This window comes from Amaranthus tricolor, chromosome 1 (genome assembly GCF_026212465.1).
Source record: "Amaranthus tricolor cultivar Red isolate AtriRed21 chromosome 1, ASM2621246v1, whole genome shotgun sequence".
Lineage (NCBI taxonomy): Eukaryota > Viridiplantae > Streptophyta > Magnoliopsida > Caryophyllales > Amaranthaceae > Amaranthus > Amaranthus tricolor.
Window position 1 is genome coordinate 42,098,686 of NC_080047.1, and position 17,768 is coordinate 42,116,453.

The 17,768-nt window shown below is 33.5% G+C and overlaps 1 protein-coding gene across 2 annotated transcripts; it reads right to left on the reverse strand.

Annotated features, from left to right (window-relative positions):
* Window positions 1-1,969: 1,969 nt before the first annotated feature.
* On the reverse strand, window positions 1,970-16,583 carry LOC130813477 (chromatin-remodeling ATPase INO80). 2 transcript variants are annotated; one of them, XM_057679318.1, is made up of 23 exons: window positions 16,231-16,583; window positions 15,914-15,992; window positions 14,895-15,279; window positions 14,334-14,763; window positions 14,021-14,221; window positions 13,805-13,915; window positions 11,599-12,011; window positions 11,382-11,490; window positions 11,216-11,296; window positions 10,877-11,049; window positions 7,714-7,839; window positions 7,416-7,577; window positions 7,280-7,337; window positions 6,886-7,113; window positions 6,357-6,503; window positions 5,673-6,221; window positions 5,330-5,590; window positions 5,130-5,237; window positions 3,936-4,030; window positions 3,605-3,761; window positions 3,055-3,252; window positions 2,781-2,936; window positions 1,970-2,518 (listed from the first exon to the last, which is right to left on the reverse strand). In XM_057679318.1, the coding sequence occupies exons 1-23, from the start codon at window positions 16,276-16,278 to the stop codon at window positions 2,204-2,206; spliced, it is 4,590 nt and encodes a 1,529-aa protein (XP_057535301.1). In that variant the 5' UTR covers window positions 16,279-16,583; the 3' UTR covers window positions 1,970-2,203. The 2 variants fall into 2 exon arrangements, with proteins under 2 accessions (XP_057535301.1, XP_057535297.1); XM_057679314.1 differs by having other exon boundaries at window positions 15,905-15,992; window positions 16,231-16,530.
* Window positions 16,584-17,768: the final 1,185 nt, after the last annotated feature.

Consider the following 17,768-nt stretch of genomic DNA (forward strand, 5'->3'; position numbering starts at 1 on the left):
TCCTAAATAATGCTTACTTAAAAATATTTACTTTAACATTTTCATAAAATATTATTTTTAATATATCATTCATGTAGGAAAATACGTATAATTCTAATATATAGTGTTTGAATAAGTATTTCGTTTCAACTTGGGTAGTTATTTTCAAATTCTCAACTTTAACTATTTGAAAATTTTTAATTTGTTAAACAATAAATTTAAGTCAATTCTAAATTTTGAAATGAAATCATCGTTTCCAAACATAGCATTATTATATATTTTTATCGATAGTTAACCGCGAACTTGATGTACAAAATTTATCAATATTCAAAGTAAATAATTTTATAATTAGCCTAGCTAAATGACAAGATGATACTAATTGTAGTAACAATAGTAATTTGATAATATTATAACACAAACCATAAAATATCATGAATGACTATCACATTTTGTCTTCCACTATTTTTTCACAACTATTAAAATAATTTATTTGTTTGCGGTTTATAACATTCGCAATAGTAAAAACACTATTCTTTTAAACTCTTTTGTTAGGAACTTAATTTTTGTTAGGAACTTAATTTTCAGTATATAAAATTTTAATTCCATCTTGCCTTTAAAGGATTCTCTTTATTCTAACAAAGAAAGGTCTACTCATAATTTAGTTTGATATAATGTTCTAATTTAGTCTGAATTCATTTATTTTTTACTTATCTAATTATAAACTTAAATTCAATTTGATCTTATTTTTTCTAATCTAATTTGATTTCAATGATAAGCAAGAAATTATCAATGCGTAAATGATTGCATTAGCTGGTTTTATCACTATATTTCTCCGTTCCTAAATATCATAAAAACCCTGATAAGATTATTGCCGTCCAATGCCCATAATATCCTTATTTTGCATTATCTTTTATTTTTATAAAATTGTTACTTCTAATTTTCACACTGAGCAATGTGCTTTTATAACATTAAATATTTTTAAACGTGTAAGATAAAATAATATAAAAATAACAAAGAAAATACGCTTTAAAACAAATCAAATGAAATTTCATTTGACTGTTTTTCCATTTACACATTTAAGAAAAAAACATATAATAAAATTAATTGATAAATATTGTTTAATATTCAAGCATAACTAATAAATTAAAGGAAAATTCCACATGGTAGCATCCAACTTTCATGAAGCACCAGTGGTAACAATTTTGTAAAAATTTTCCACATAGTAGCATCCAATTTATGCACTATCTAATTGTCGTAGCATTTTCCGTTAAATTATTGCAAATTTTTGTTTAATTTCACCATTTTGTGAGATTTTTCCACATGGTAGCATCCAGCTTATGCTCTCAAATGTTTAATTCACCATTTTAACGATTAATTCACCGTTTAATTCATCAACGCTCTCAAATGTTGCAAAAATTTTGTTTTTATTCAAATTCTTGGCATTATAAAGTTCAAAAAGTACATTTTAAGCACTAATACATAATTCAAAAGGTGCATTTCATAAGTTCAATATGTACATAAGCACTGATGCATATGTACTTAATAAGGATTATAAAGTTCAAAAGGAGCATTTCAAACACTGATACACATATGTATTTAACTACTACCATCAAAGTTCATAGGTGTATTTCAAGCACTAATAATAATAATAAATCAAGACTACGTTTAAGATGCTTTTGAAGATGATGGCTTAAAAGTCATCCTTTCACCCTTCGTCAAAGCACTAATACATTTAGACGGTGAATTAAACATTTGTGAGCATAAATATGCTACCATGTGGAAAAATCTTACAAAATGGTAAATTAAACGGAAATTAACAAGAACTTAACAGAAAATACTACGGCAGTTAGATAGTGCATAAATTGGATGCTACCATGAGAAAAATTCTTATAAAAATACTACCACTGGCATTTTATAAAAATTGAATGCTACCATGTGAATTTTCACTAAATTAAAAATTCACTAAATTAAAAAAAAGGAGAGTTATATATAGCAAAAGAAAATACTTGGCTTATAATTATTCTGAGATCAATATTCCTTATATACAGTGTAGCTGCAGCTAATAATGGGCAGCTGAAAATGGCATCAGTAACTAAAGAAGCTGTACAACACTTACATAAGAGCTTGCTTGCTTTGCAAAATCTAACCTAGGGGATCAAAAAGAATGTAAGCAAAGGCTCCCTAGAGGGACAAAGTGGAGGATATGAATTTTAATTATATCTAACTACAAACTGCTCGGATGAAAGTTGAGATTTTGCCCCGACATTGAAAATCCACCAGAACTTCGATCAATAGCAGATAGGATTTCGGGCTGCTGTAGGGCCTCAACAGGCATAGCGGTAAATGCAGGTTCAATATTTTCGTTCACACTCTTTGTCGGTCGTTCCCTCTTTGGCCTCTTCGGTCTTTGTTGTTGTTCAAGGTTGTCGATGGAGTCATCAAACTCATTCCCTGAAGTTAAGCCAACATCAGCTATTCCTGCATTCGTGACTTTATTAGCCTTTCGCTTTGTTTGGCCATTTTTATCAGCAGCTTTTCTCTGCAGTGAAAAAGAAATATCATCAGTTGCACAATAGCGAAGATAGTCAAAGATATGAAAATAACGGAACCCATAAACGAGTAGGTAGAAGTTTTCATTTTGAATTTTTTTGTCAACTACAAAAGAGAAGAAATTGCACAGCTTGAATTGCTATACGACAGTACTAACTTCATCTAGTTTTTCTGGAAAAACCTTCATAACGACCCACACAACATGAGTGTGTAAACACTTGGCAAGTGAAATCTCAATCATTTCTATTCACCTTCTTATTGTTAGGCTTTGCCTTATCTGGATCAGGAGAGGGTTCAATATTGACAGCTTCATTTGCAACCGCGTCAAGATCTTCCAAAGACGCATCTCCTTCTGCATTTATCCGTATACCTTTGTTCACCCGCCTTTTCTTTTGTTTATCTTTGACCTAGAAAAGTATTTCAAGATTGGAATTTTGATTCAGGAATTAACAAGACCAAGAACATAAGCACCGACAAAAATGGTACATGCCAAAAACACATGTTACATGATTATTGAACACTAACCTGTAATGGCACTTCCTTCAATTTCTGTTCTAATTGTGCATCGTCGATGAGTAACGATACAACATCCTCAGGTGCCAACAAATCTCCTTGTACATGCCCTCCAGTCATTACAAGCTGCTGAACAGTACTTTTTTGACTTGCTCTTTGCAAAATCTTTTCTTCAACTGTATCTTTGCAAATCAAACGGTAGACAGTAACCTGAACAAAGAAAGAAGAATATGATTCAAAATAAAAATCTATTGAGAACTCTTTAACTTATGGCCACAACAAACAAGCACACTTTAATCCTTGTCTTGAGTGCTCCTCCCCCTCCGCTCTGGTATTGCGGGAGATCAGCAGAGTTAAAACTTTAGATCTATTATGACTTATGAAAATTGGTTAACCTTCATAATACCCTCAAGGTTATGCAAATCAATAAATGAAGATCACATGACTCCAAATATAGGGCGTGTGCAGAAAAGGAAATATTATGAAATTGACAGAATAATATCAGCAACAACAATCTTTAAGTTTTCTGAGGAAACAGAGATTGCAAATTGGGATGGCTTACGTCTTTGGTCTGACCCAGACGATGGGCTCTATCCATTGCTTGCAAATCCAAAGTTGGATTCCAGTCACTTTCATAGAATATCACAGTATCAGCAGCAGTTAGATTGATGCCCAGGCCACCTGCCCTCGTACTCAGAAGAAATACAAAAATATCATTCCTGCAAGTCATAGAAGCACAAAAGTATCAATTCTGCAATTACTGACCCCATCTCGCATCGTATACCTTCATGGAGATTTCTCATTTGTCCCCCATACCCCGTTAGTCATTTTACGAAGAGCGACCACGAGAAAAACCAAAACCAAACAGAATAGAAACAAAATATAATCTCTACCTAAGTTGAAAGTCTCTAACCATGTCCCGCCGATCCATAATGGTTGATGATCCATCAAGTCTAAGATACCTGTATTTTCGATAATTCATGTAGTCCTGAGAAGAAGTGATAAGGTCAGCATTATTACATACCTCCTCAAAAACACCATAAACAGAAGAGAAAAAAAGGACCATGATAAGGATGCCACAAATACTGAAATGTTCCTTACATAAGGGACTTTCAGCCACTGGTTATATGATAACCTTCCAATCATTATAATGTAATATTGCAATTTGAGAACATACAAGATGGCACCTAATGCAAAGTACATGAATCAATTGCAAGGTGTACAGGTCGGATTAATGAATCCAGTAACTAAACTAAACACGCATGGCCTGTTACAAAATACAAACTATATACATACTAAAATCTGACATCAAGTCGAACGATAACCAAGATATGGGCTAGAGATTGTTCAAATAAACTTCAATTACACAGTTCAAAGTTCACAATGACACAAATACATATGCACAGCAATTACACATAGAAACAGCAACAAACACGAAATAAATATGTTGGAAGCAAATTCAAATTTCATTGATCAACATAATGCTAAAATTTAGACAAGAAGAAATCCAATAAATACATTTATGATATTTTATAGCAAAAGCTCTTTTATGTATCCGGACAGAAATTGCATTAATACAAACCATATATGATATATGATACATGTAAACAGCAGACAAAGTATAATACAAGGCGTTTTCAAGCAACAAAAGCAGATTTTTCATACTATGTATCATGTAAGAGAAGAAACTTATTCGTGTAATGTATAATGTACCAATTCTAAATTCTATCAATGCTCGTAGTCGATAGAATATTTTTGTTTCTAAATCATGAGTATTGCATATACAATCAAAGAGAAAGAAAAAGACAAGTTCCTCTATCCCACAAATTATTTAAAGTTAAATTTGGCAATCGTAAAAAAAGTGTTAAAAAATAAATTGAAAAAAGTATAGAATTCAAAGAAAAGAGGAACATTAATTCGGAAACTTTTCAAAATAGTATTACCTATGTTGCATTTTATGTATCCTTAAGGTACTCAACACTTGTTTTTAACACTTTTACAATAGCTACCCAACCCACAATGACCCTTAACATTAGAACATGCTATAGATGTTAGATTGCAGACATTGTGCAAATAAATATACATACCTCAAGAATATTTAGCATTTTTGTCATTTGTGCAAATAAAAGAACCCGGTGATTCTCAGCTCTCAAACGCTTCAATAATATATCAAGGGTCTGTAGCTTCCCAGAATCCTAAATTTTGCATACAATACCAAAACAATCACAAATTCCAATGTGTTGACATCATTGACTGAATAAAAACCAACAAGAAAAACATATCTTACAGTAAGTAACTTTGCTGGATCAAAACTCCGCATGGGTGGACAAGAACCAAAAATCTTGTATGTCAGTTGAAGTGCTGGCTGAGATACAGGTAGTTGGGAATCTATCTCTTCAATCAAATGATGAGGGGGCCCATTTGGCTTTCTAGGTCCGCTATAATTAGATGTCCGAGCAAACCCAACAAAAAGTCTTTTGACCCAGGGGTTATGTAGGTCTTCAATCATTTGATAAGAGAAACTTCTATCCGAACAGTGGGAAACAATCTGAGTAACCAAGCACATCACATCAACATGACATTATATCATTACCATAACAAATTGACACAAGGAAAGGTGAAATAGTTACCGGTGGTGCTCTACTTTGTGGGATGTAAGTATATGTTGAATGAAGAAGTGAAATGTTTGACATGAATCTATCCTCATGATCAACCACCAGAGACTCGAAAGGAGCATCCTTTGGACCAGTTGCAAACTTTCTTCTCAGAGACATACTAGCAGATTTTCCAGGTGTTAACAACATTCTGATGACAGCGCTAACTTTTCCTCTTTCAATTTGAATATCCCCATCTTTTACATCCATCAAGTCTACAGCCTCATAAAAATACCGTCTATCTTGTGTCGACATAGCAAACATCAACTTCTCCAAGAAAGAGCTATTAGCCAAGAAGGAAACCTCTTCAGGCGACAGGCCCATCAAACGAGTAAAGCCAAATGTTTCACTTGTGACAGATGGCGCATTAGTGCTGTTTGCTTGGGGTATTATGGACCGATGTACAGAACTCGGGGTAAATATGTTGAGGTATTTCTCAAAACACCCTCTACTGAGACCACGCCCAGCAGCAGAAACAAGCATCCCAGAACCACGTATAACATCTTCATAGACTAATTTGGGTGTCTAAAGAAGAGAAAACATCCATCATTCAATCAAACAGGCATCAAAAGAAATGGGAATGCATAAGCTATAGCACAGCTATGAGAATATAGCACAACATTAAAAGCAAAACTACACCACATAATCCTCGTACACTACCTGGTATGTTATAGGATTTCGACCACCAGCATATGATATATCCTCCAAGTCCCCAAATGGAGGAGGTAGCAAAGAATTTCCAATGTCTCCAAAATAAAGATATGAGGTACCCTCATTCCTTTCAAATAGTTCTGGATGATTGCAAACCTATCAATTTCAGGAAACATTAGATATACATACTAGATTGTGTCCATGTAAATGCATGAGATGTTCAAAATTAGAAAACAATAAAAAACTACAATAATAGATTTCCAAAATTTTAAAACTGATTTCAGTAAATTCACCAAAAGAAAAGGAAAAGGATAATAAAGTATGAAGTAAAATTAAGTGAGGGTTCCAATCAAAGTTCGAAGATATCATAAGCAACCTCATAAATTATTCAACGACAATGCCAAAGCCTGATCCAAAGCAACATCAAAAACTATAAAATAATGTAATTACATTCCCATGCAAACACATCTCAGCCAACAAATTATGCACTGCAAAGTTTATCAAAGGCAATATGAAACTAAAGCAAAAAAATATGTACCTTTCTCAACTGGATAACAATATTCATCAAACTCATAAACTTCTTCTCACTAAGCCCACGAGTATGATCAAAAAGCTCAGACAGAGAAATCTTATTCTTTATAGCTTGATAAAAAGCTTGTTGTCGGGAACTCAATTTGCAGTTCACGGTTATCTCTGTCTTTCCAGTCAGCTCAGTTATCACATCTTTCTTAACCCGGCGCAACATAAAAGGTTTGAGTACTGCATGCTAATCCAAAAGAAAAAAGAAATTAAAAAATGTACAAAGAAACAACAATAATAAGTACATAAGGAGGTTAAAGAAATCACACTTTAGGAAATTTATTAGAAATTACTGTTAAATGATATCGACTAAAATGCAATAAGAACAAACACTGAAACTAAAGCACACTCACCAGTCTAGTTAGCTGGTGTTCATTTAAGGTGCCTCCATGCTCTGCATGACTCTCTATCCTGCACATGAGCAGAATATAAACTCTGTGATTTTGTGCACTTTGTTACAAACTCAAGAAGAATGGTAAAGATAAGTACCCTTTTGAAAACCATTCATTGAATTGCTCATGGCTATCAAACAGAGTGGGCATGATGAAATGTAGAAGAGCCCATAACTCTGCCATATTGTTCTGGATGGGTGTACCCGTCAGAAGCAAACGATTCCGACAGTTAAAACTAAGAAGAGTCTTCCATCTTATACTGCGATTCAAAAGAAAATATAATATGCTTATAAGATGAATTTAATAGATAAATTTACATATTTATGTAACAAAATTTTCAAATTAGTATTAGCACATAGTCTATGAATCTTCATAATATGAGATTAAGAACAAACCTGCTTGAACTTTTGATTGCCTGAGCCTCATCTAGTACCATGTACTGCCATTTGACACGCTTCAAGTACTTCTCATCAGTAACCAATAATTGGTAGCTTGTGATGAGTATATGAAATCCAGCATCCCTAATAGACAAATTCAAGAATGTTTCATAAGAAAATGTCTCAAAACCATCACAACAGCAAATGCATGCTACAAACAGCAGAAGAATTAAACTAGAATACTAGATGACAAGAAAACTAATTCAGCTTATTGAGAAAAGGTACTAAAAGGCTGTCAGATGCATGCTAATAATTAAAGCAATCAGCAATGTCATTATTCATATGTATACATGTTTGACTAGAGAATATCTGTAACAGCAGTCAAATCTATTAGCACATAAGAGCAGACAACACACAACAGTACCTGGTTCAGAGTGTAAATGAAAGCAAGAGAAACAATCGTAAACCTTGACCCACACACCCCACCCCAAACCCTGAAAAAAGGCAAAAGCTATGTTATGACATTTGGACAAGACCCAAATCCCAATTACACTCAAATTCATAGGAGCCTCATTCTTCATAAAATGTCTAGACTAACTCATCAAGCAAAAGATATGAATCCATAATCAACCAACTCCTGGTTCACATTATGTATTCTGTAGGCACATTCAAAAATGGCAGACAGCAAATATGGGCATAAATATCTTTGCCAAAAATTTCTAAGAATGGCACTGAGAAAAAATGATGCTTAATACTGCAATCTTCAATCAGCAGCATGGTGCAATTCACAGTTATCAACTCCATAATACACACCATCTTATGGGGTTAAGGTTTTGGTATTCTTGTAAACAAAACAGGCTTGTGGGATAAGTTGAACACTACCAAGAATATGATCATCTCTTGAAAACTATATCATGATTTTTCTAGAAAGGAACGGATCCTAAGAAGGTGGAGGAAGTTTAATTCGCACTGTGTCTCTAGTCTCAACAATTTTCTTTAAATTGTTGATTAATTAGGACTCAGCAAGGTCCTTTGCATGAAACAGAGGCCTAGGGTCAATTCTCCACAATTTATTTCAAAAATTGCTACTTATTCATATTTTAATGAATCCTATCAGACAAGACCATAAAAATTAAGATAAGACCCACAGAATAGAAAATGAGGACAAGGTATCGTGCCACAAACTAAAAAGTAGATAAGTCGTGGAAGTAGCATTTTTCTGGTGATTTGTCATGGAAGTAGCATTTTTCTGGTGATGTGTCGCAGAAGTAGAATTTTACTCGATGTGTCGCAGAGAGAAGTAGCACTTTGCTGGTGCTAAAACAAGGTTTGTAGCTATTGTTCCACAAACTGACAAGTTGATAGAGATACATTTTTTACTTCTATACCAATCCAAGATTTTTATAACAGAGTATTTATATTTCAGCATAGAACACAAGTTTGATACTAGGAACTCCTAAACCCAAAAAAAATGACTAATACCATAAAAACATAGTTTATAACAGACATCTTGGCATTGTTTTGAATCAAAGTTACACAACAGGATCTGACAGTTTAGTAAGTAAAAAAATACATTATAAAGCGACTAATATGTAACATAATAGCACCAATTGTATTCCATATTCAGTCAAAACTAGGATTTCTTATTTTACAAACTTGTTTCCATAAAAATACGACCACATGAGAAGTATAAACAACGAAACTTAATAACTTTGAAGATGCGACCAGCAGGAAATTCCAACTTCTACCGGAAGGGTAAAGCTGGTCTTGTAAAGAAGAATTCCATCAAAGCTCCACATTCACACTCTCCCTATCTCTCTCTCTCATCACAATTGCGCCAAGCAAGACAACAAAAAGAAATTCCACAAAGAGATCATGATTCAACATTTACGCAAGGAAGAGGTGTGGGATCTTAATAAAATAAAAAATAAAAAATAAAAACTTTGGTGTGAGCAACGAATCACTCAAGATAAGGTGGGATTAAGCCTTCTAGAAAACGCTTTGAGCCAAAATATGGGATTAACAAGACTTCAAGAGAAGTAAGCTGATAAGCAGATTAATGCAACTTTTAGTACGATTAAAAATAACTTAGCACACATAACTTGTAAGGCCTAAAGTATATTGCAAGCTACATTAGCAGAGTAGTATCACTTCCAGTAAGACTAGTAGGACAAGTTTACCCCAAAAGGCTTGAAAATTTAAACATTTTTTACGGATTATGGTCTCCACATATTGTCCATTAGCTTCATTTTAAAATCTTATAATACATATGGTCCCCCACTTAGTTTTAAAAAGCATGAGGGGCACAGAGGCGCTAAGGGCCCTTAGAGCCTAGGCACAAAGCGCAGAGCGAAGGCGCGAGCTTTTTGTATGCGAAGCGCACTTTTTCACTAAAGCTTAAAATTCAATTTTAACACATATATAATACTTCAAACAACATGATATTCATATTTTAGTATCAACAAACTTAAAAACATTTATTATTCTTGCGTCAAACACCACTTTAGCACAAAACTATTATATTGAGAATACGAAGAATTCCCAAAGTTATTTTCTTCTTCGCATGTTGTTTGTGTTTCTTAAAGGAACGATTTTATGAACTTCATATTCAAGTGAATTTGAGTTTTGCATTTTACTTATTTTCAAACAAACAAGGATAAGTTAATTACCCAACCCAACAAGGAGGCGCACCAGGCGTGAAGCGCATCGAGGCGCACGCTCTTGCAGTGGGCTTTGCCTCACCTAACCGAGGCATTTTCAGCCGACCCTAAGCTCGAGATGCACAAGGCGCAAAGCGTGTAAAACTAAGGTCCCCACCAACTTTATTTAAATATTTTTTAAGGCTTATGGTCCCCATAATTTCTCCAATTAACTTTATTATCCAATAAAATGTCCACTATCTACTTCATAATTACATCCATCTAAAAGATTCTACTTTTTCTATTGACGGAAATATCCATAAGATCATATAAGAACAGTATAAAAACATTGAAAATATAGAGTGGACAAGTGACAAACCTATACTCAACCAAACAACATATACAATGTGTTTCGAGCAAAGACAAGCAATAGATCGCATTTAAATTCATGTCTCAGTTACATCAAGATACTGAAGTAGCTAAGCTTGTAACCTAGTACCATATAATTATATGCAAAAGTTCAAAAAGGATCTGACCATTACCTTCGATAAAGTCGTTTCGGGTTAATATTTTTCCTGAGAATCTGCCGTTCTTGAAGTCCACCCCAGTATGGAAGTGTTTTTAGATCAGGGCAAAATCTACTTATTTCATCGGCCCAATTATTCAAGACTGATGCTGGAGCAACCACTAGAAATGGGCCCCATATATTTTTATCCTGTAAATGAAATATAATAAAGTCATCTACCTAAATATAAAAAAACAAGAAATACTAAAATAATACATTGACCTTATCCCAGTCCCTGGATATCAACCTACATTTCTGTAACTTATGAAGTTGTAAATAAACATCTAAACGGGCTAGACACAAACCAACTATTTACCTCAGCCAAATGGGCCAAGAAGGCCATCGCTTGTATAGTCTTCCCTAATCCCATCTCATCAGCAAGAATACCATTTAGACCCTGACAAACAGATAACAAATGAAATTTCAATAATGGCAAGCATACTAGGAGAAAAAGGGTGTGAAAGTAAAGTAAGTTAACAAACCTGTTCGTAGCAATTAACAAGCCATTGGAGGCCTTTCAATTGATATTCTTTCAATGAGCCTTTAAATAACTCCGGTGTCTGTACTGTCGATGTAACCGGCATAGTAGATCTGAAGAGAGTACCAAGATTCAGATAACAATAATGCATTGAATGATGTATACATAATAAAATCAAAAACCTTACTAAAATAGAGAAGATCAGATAAAATATCACTCACGGATGAAGTAGATCAATATTGCTGGATCCAGGAGCTGAGGCATCTTCAACAGGAACTTCACTATCTGGTGATTGCCGCAACTTCAAGCACTCATCATCAAAGGCACTAGTCAACTTTTTCTGCTTAGAAACGGCGTCTTGAGCAGCCCTTAGAGCCTCTTTCTTTAATTCAGCATCCTCCGAATCTTCTTCAACAGCCTTTTCATCTTCAACTTCTTCATTGCTAATTTCCTCGGCACCAGCAGAGGCCTCAGAGGGGCGTACAGTAGACTTGTTCTGCATGAAATGACTGAAAAGTTCTGTTTGTGAAATAAGAAAATCAAGCCTTTTTTGTTGTCTTCTTGCTTCTTCAGCCTCACGTTCACGCTTCAGAGCTTCTGCAGCTTCTTTTTCTTCCCTCTTTCTCACTTCTGCCTGCAATGAAACAATGAACAGTAGTAATTTTAGCATAAACAGAACTAGAGATGCTCAATAGATGACTCTTTGATTAAGCTAGCATATTATATCTTTCCAACGTGTGATGCAGAAACTGCAGTTTTGGAACACCGATTTACAAAGTTATAAGCATACTGACTTTTCACATGCAAGTTTCGAAAAAAGATTCACTGCACCAATCAGAAGATATCGATGATAGTTGACAAAGGTAAATATTAAAGAGACACCAAAGTGTAGTTATCCCTACTGGCCAGGAAAAATGTTTCAAAATAAATTACATAAACCTTTAAACAAATGTACTTCATTTGAATGATAGAGCAAACCAAGGGCACAAACGTTGTTCCTAATATCATTTTCATCAGTAACAAGCAAATGTGATAGAAAAATACCAAAAGAGTTCCCTAAGAAGAAAAACAGCATACAACTCAAATGTCAGTTGGCATAGAGGGCAAAAAGAGAGAGATCATCCTTCATGATTCCACAGAGTAAAGTATGGCAAAAAATAGTGGTGGTTCAAATCAATCCTGAAACTCTAGTTTCACTCAAACATAAAGAGTAAGGACCCTATAGGACTAGACACTGATCAAAACAAGTTTCGCTTCAAAGCCAGCCCTATGAGAATTGTGGGGAAAGGAAAATGAAAATTCCTACCTCTACAATCATAATAGGATTCAAACCTAGACCACTCAGTAACTTACAAGGTATGAACCTACCACAACATGGCCACTGCTACACTCGACAACACGGGTAAAAGTAATTGGTGGATGCACACATGATGGAGAACTCAGACCATTAAGGGGTGTTTTGTTCAAGCATTTGTAATGGAATAAACTAAAGTCAAATTGCTTATAGGTTTTGGCAGCCATTCTTTTCTGATGGAACCACATACCAAATGATTCCAAATCCACCCTAAGTCCCTAACCCACCATTAGGAAAGAAACTTTTCCCCTCCCATAAGACTCAGAATTCCTTCCCTCTAGTATCAAGCCTTAAAGAGACAAGTGAAAGGGTAGAAAAGAAAAGACCAGCAGCTGACACTTTCCAGACGTCTTCTCTGGACAGATTCAACAGCTCAACCAGCCAGTTGTCATCTCAGTTCTGATGCACAACTCCAACAAGTTGATTTTGTAATTTTACATATTCTCCCTTGTGTTCTGTGCTTTTTTTCAATCAGTGTTAGATATGAAGTATTTAATTCTAGGGTAGATTGAATTCTACACAAACCTAATATGAAAATAAAGCAATGCATGATTTCTTCGCATTAAGAGAAACTGCAAATTTACATCCAATATGTCGATGTAGCTGTCTCCTTTATTTTTTATACCTTTAAGTAAACACGGAATCAATTTTGTAAAGCGTTACTATGTTGATTTTTTCTTTGTAAAAAGTGTTTTATTTGTAAACTTCTTAGCTATTTTTTGTGTTAGTTTTTTGTCCAAAGTCAAATGTTTTGGATTGGACTTTGTATTCCTCACTTTGCAGTTATGATATTTAACTGCTATCTTAAAGAAATTAAGAAATAAGCAAAGAAAAAGAATTCATTCCAAGATTGAGCCAAACTAGTGGAATAAGATTCAGACGGCAAATGAAAGGTTACCCATCAATACCAACTAGATACGAGTTCCAATTCATACAAGTCCAATATATTAAACAAAACTACCATGAGAATATCTCTTTTTTCTTAAAAGAAAATTCATGCAAAAAATATCTAGTAGAAACACATCAAATTAAAAATAAATAAATAGATAGATCAATAAATGAAATAAAGTTACCATCTCCTTCTCCATTCGTTTCCAGTAAACCAGAACGTCTCTAGCCAGTTTCCTTGTTCTAATTACAGAGCCCCTCATCAATTTGAGAGATCTACTCACCTTTAATTTCACCTGTTGTAGAAGCAGCCAAGATATAAACCACTTCCTAGTCCAAAAAGCAATTTCTTCAATGCAAAATCGAACAAAGAAAAAAAAAAAAAAAAAAAAAAAGCATACTTCTCTCTGACAGAATTCTGCCAACCTCTTTGCTTCCATACACTGTTTGCGATGGTTGTTAGTAAGAAGTCTATGATGCTTTGGTATATCTCTTCGAGCAATATTAACCCAGACTTTTCCGATCTTTTCCCTTTCCTCCCTTTCAAGTACAAATGGATCTTTCTTTGCCTTTTGCTTTTTTGGTAAACTCCTTTCAATAATCTGCAATATGCCATTCAAGATATTTTTTGATAGTAATACAATACTTTGAACTGCTACTCTCACCACAAAAGTAACTAAAAAAAGTAACATATTAAAAACACCAAAAACTAACCTCATATGTATCTCCCTTTTCCAAAACCTTGACATAGTAAAATTGCATTTGACCACCGTCAGACAATATTGATCTTTGTATCCTTCCTGCTGCTCCCTCAGGAATTGAATTCAACCCTTCTTCTGTCACTTTCAAATTGAAACTTTGAGCCTGATCATTACATACCAGAGACTTCAGTTTTGCTTGAAGTGAGTCGAATTGGGGCAAAACCTCCCCCATACCAGCTCTACCTCTACGTCCAAACCTCCTATCAGCAGCCATCATTTTAGCCAGAGAACCCAAATCCAAGGTACTCTTTAAGTAAAATTCTTCCACTCTAATATCTGAAAAGCTTGGTAAGTTCAGAGTTGCTGCGACCTTGTCATAATTTGGGGGAATTTCATAAGTAATACCCTCTCCAATATCCAAATATACAGGATCCTGTGTCATTCTGTGAAAAAATCTTCACAAAATCAGTCACTTAGCAGTAAAATTTATACAGCAATAAGAGACAATTTCGGCAATAAATGAAGTATTTATCAGTCAAAATTAAAGTAATTAAACTATACAGATCAATTATACCTGTCATTCGCGTATTTTAGTGAAAATTCTGCATCATAATCGTTCCCCATGTTTTGAGAATAGGAGCGGAACATATACTCTGGAGCTTTCTCCACCTCACGTAATACACCTTGGTTCTCAGTTACAAACTTTCGACTTTTATGAGCCACGGGCACAGTAGCACAACTCTTTGGAACAGAGAAAGGGATCCGTGCAGGTGCTGGACTCAGAGAAGAATCTTTAAGCTTCCTCTTGTATTTTTGAAGATGTTCGCCTAACATAGATCGATAACGCTCTTCCGTAACGGAATTCCTATAGTATCCATTTTCTAACTCATCATCATTGTTCCTATTCCTATTCCTTTTCTTTGCTTCCCTTTCAGACATGATTCCATTACTGTGACCACCTGTCACTCCCCATATCAAAACCACAAGAAACAAGACAGGTCATTACAGACTTCTTATTCAGAAAAGAAAAAACTTGTGTGTGTGTGAGAGAGAGAGAGAGTGTGCGCGTGTGTATGTATACTCAGAGAGGAATATATGGTGTCCATCAATGGGTATTAGGGGTGAAGGAGCGTGATACTCATCCCATCAAAAATAAAAGGTAAACGGAGATCACCCATGGACAACAATGTTCTTCCTCCAAAGACAAACATCGAATTAACATACATGATTTCCCAAAATTCATGGTATTCGTATTCTGGCATCCACTTTATCCTATTTTATAGCAATGCAAGAAACAACCTCTGTCACCAATTCACAAGCATATGTATGCCGAAGCATTGCCTGAAAAGTGAAAGATACAGTCTTCCCCCTGTACCAAAACCCTAAACCCCAAAAAACAGACCAATGCATTATATATTTCCCAAAACACCACACAAATGCAGAAAAAGGAATGATTAGAATTATAACATAACAAACTTAAATTGACACCAAAAGCGAAAAACAAAAGATCACAAATATATACAATGTACCACATATTACAATTAAATGATATAGGATAAGATAATTCAAATATAAACAATGCACCTTGACTACCTCTGCTTTCATCCTGACTGCTACTCCCATAATAATCAGAATCATCATCCGGGTGCGGCAATTGAAAATTCACCAAGGACTAAACCACAACAAACAAAACAAACCATAAATTTCAACATTTAAACAACAATTAAAAAATTCAATCCAATATCATAACAAATTTAACCAAGAAAACATCAACGCGTATAAATAAACCCTAATTCCAATGGTCACCTCAATCATTCATCCAAAACTAAAATTTATTTCAACAAAACTTAAAGCTCCTATTACTTGACGAAATCCAGCAAATAACAACAATAACAATATTAAAAACACACCTCGAGATTGAAAAGATTATCGAAGGAGAACTGCGAATTGCGACCCATATTGCAAGGAGTAGAATACTATCGAATAAATCAAGAACGGTAAAAAAATTATGGAACCGCCATTGGAGAAATAACGAGAGAAAAGAGAACCCTAGAAATGATAAGAGAATTAAGAAAAAGGAAAGGAGGAGAGAGGAAGTAGAGTGATGTTCTGTGTGGTGGCGTAGGATAAGGGCGACGAAAAGATAGAATGTTGAACACTTGAAGGATTGGAAGGAGAAGGTGGACGAAGAATGCATCTTCCTTCTCAGATTGCTATTGTGCGCTTTACTTGTGCTAAGTTTGATAATGTGCGCCGAATAGTTTTTTTTTTTTAATTGAACTTTTTTTTTTTTTTTTTGTTGCTAATTGTGGTGGATTCAACTTTGAAGTTCAAAGAAAGTACACTTTTATTTTACGAAATTAGTTATTACAAGTATAGAAACTTAATATAAATTTAAAATAAAGATGCAAATACATGTTAACAGTATAAAATTATAATATTTTATATTATATATCAAAAATTTTAGAATATATATTTTTAATGAAAAAAATAATTGTTAATATAAATATTAAGTAATGCTTTTTAAAACAAATTTGGGTAATCTTTCAACAATATTATCATAACTAGATCCCGTGTAAAGCACGATAATTATAAATATTTACTGATATGATTATATAATATTATTTTATAATATTAATTCATGTAGAGTATAAACTTAATCATCAAATCTTTGTATTTATTATAATAATATAATTATCAATGCGAACAAATAATTTGTAATACAATTATATTAAAACATATATGTGAAAAAATAGACAAAAATGCCATCAATCAATAAAAATTTATCAAATTGATTATCATTAAACTATACTTATGAAATCATAAAATCAAAGTAAGACAAGAAATATCCGTCAATAATTTTTATTAAATTTTAATTACTGTAATTTTAACATGCAATAAAATACTCTATTTATTATTAGAAAAATAATTCTTTTTTTTATGATTCCACCATTGAAAGATTATAGATTTTTCATTAATATATTATATTTTAATTTAATTTGTAGATTTTTATCATGTACGATTAATTATTGAAAAATTTTATATGAATCATAAAATAAATAAACTGTATATAAAATACCATAATATAGTTTTAAAACTTAAGACTTCAGATTGTGTATATGAAAATAGAAAATTAATATTTAATTTTTGTCTTTTTTTGGTTGGATCACTTCAGTTTTGGTAACGGTTTAATGAACCAGGTTTTAATTTTCTTTATGATTATGATAAAAAAAATTATGGTCTACATAAGGAAATATAGTAAATATCAATAGATCACACATATTTATAGCCACACCATCTACATATATTTATAGCTAATCAACAAATATTACATGTTTTAATGTGTTAATTATTTTCTTAAATATAAAGTCAGTATTAAAAAACTCCCTATTAATGATAGAAAATAGGCGTGAAAATTTTTAATGAGAGTGTCACAAGTGTCCAAGTA

Excerpts from the sequence above, each read along its gene's own strand:
- LOC130813477 (XM_057679314.1), bottom strand. The coding sequence starts at position 16,278 with ATGGGTCGCAATTCGCAGTTCTCCTTCGATAATCTTTTCAATCTCGAG. Across the intron at positions 6,504-6,885 it reads TTGTTATCCAGTTGAGAAAG|GTTTGCAATCATCCAGAACT; the intron begins GTACATATTTTT and ends TGAAATTGATAG. Across the intron at positions 5,591-5,672 it reads CACAAAGTAGAGCACCACCG|ATTGTTTCCCACTGTTCGGA; the intron begins GTAACTATTTCA and ends TTGGTTACTCAG.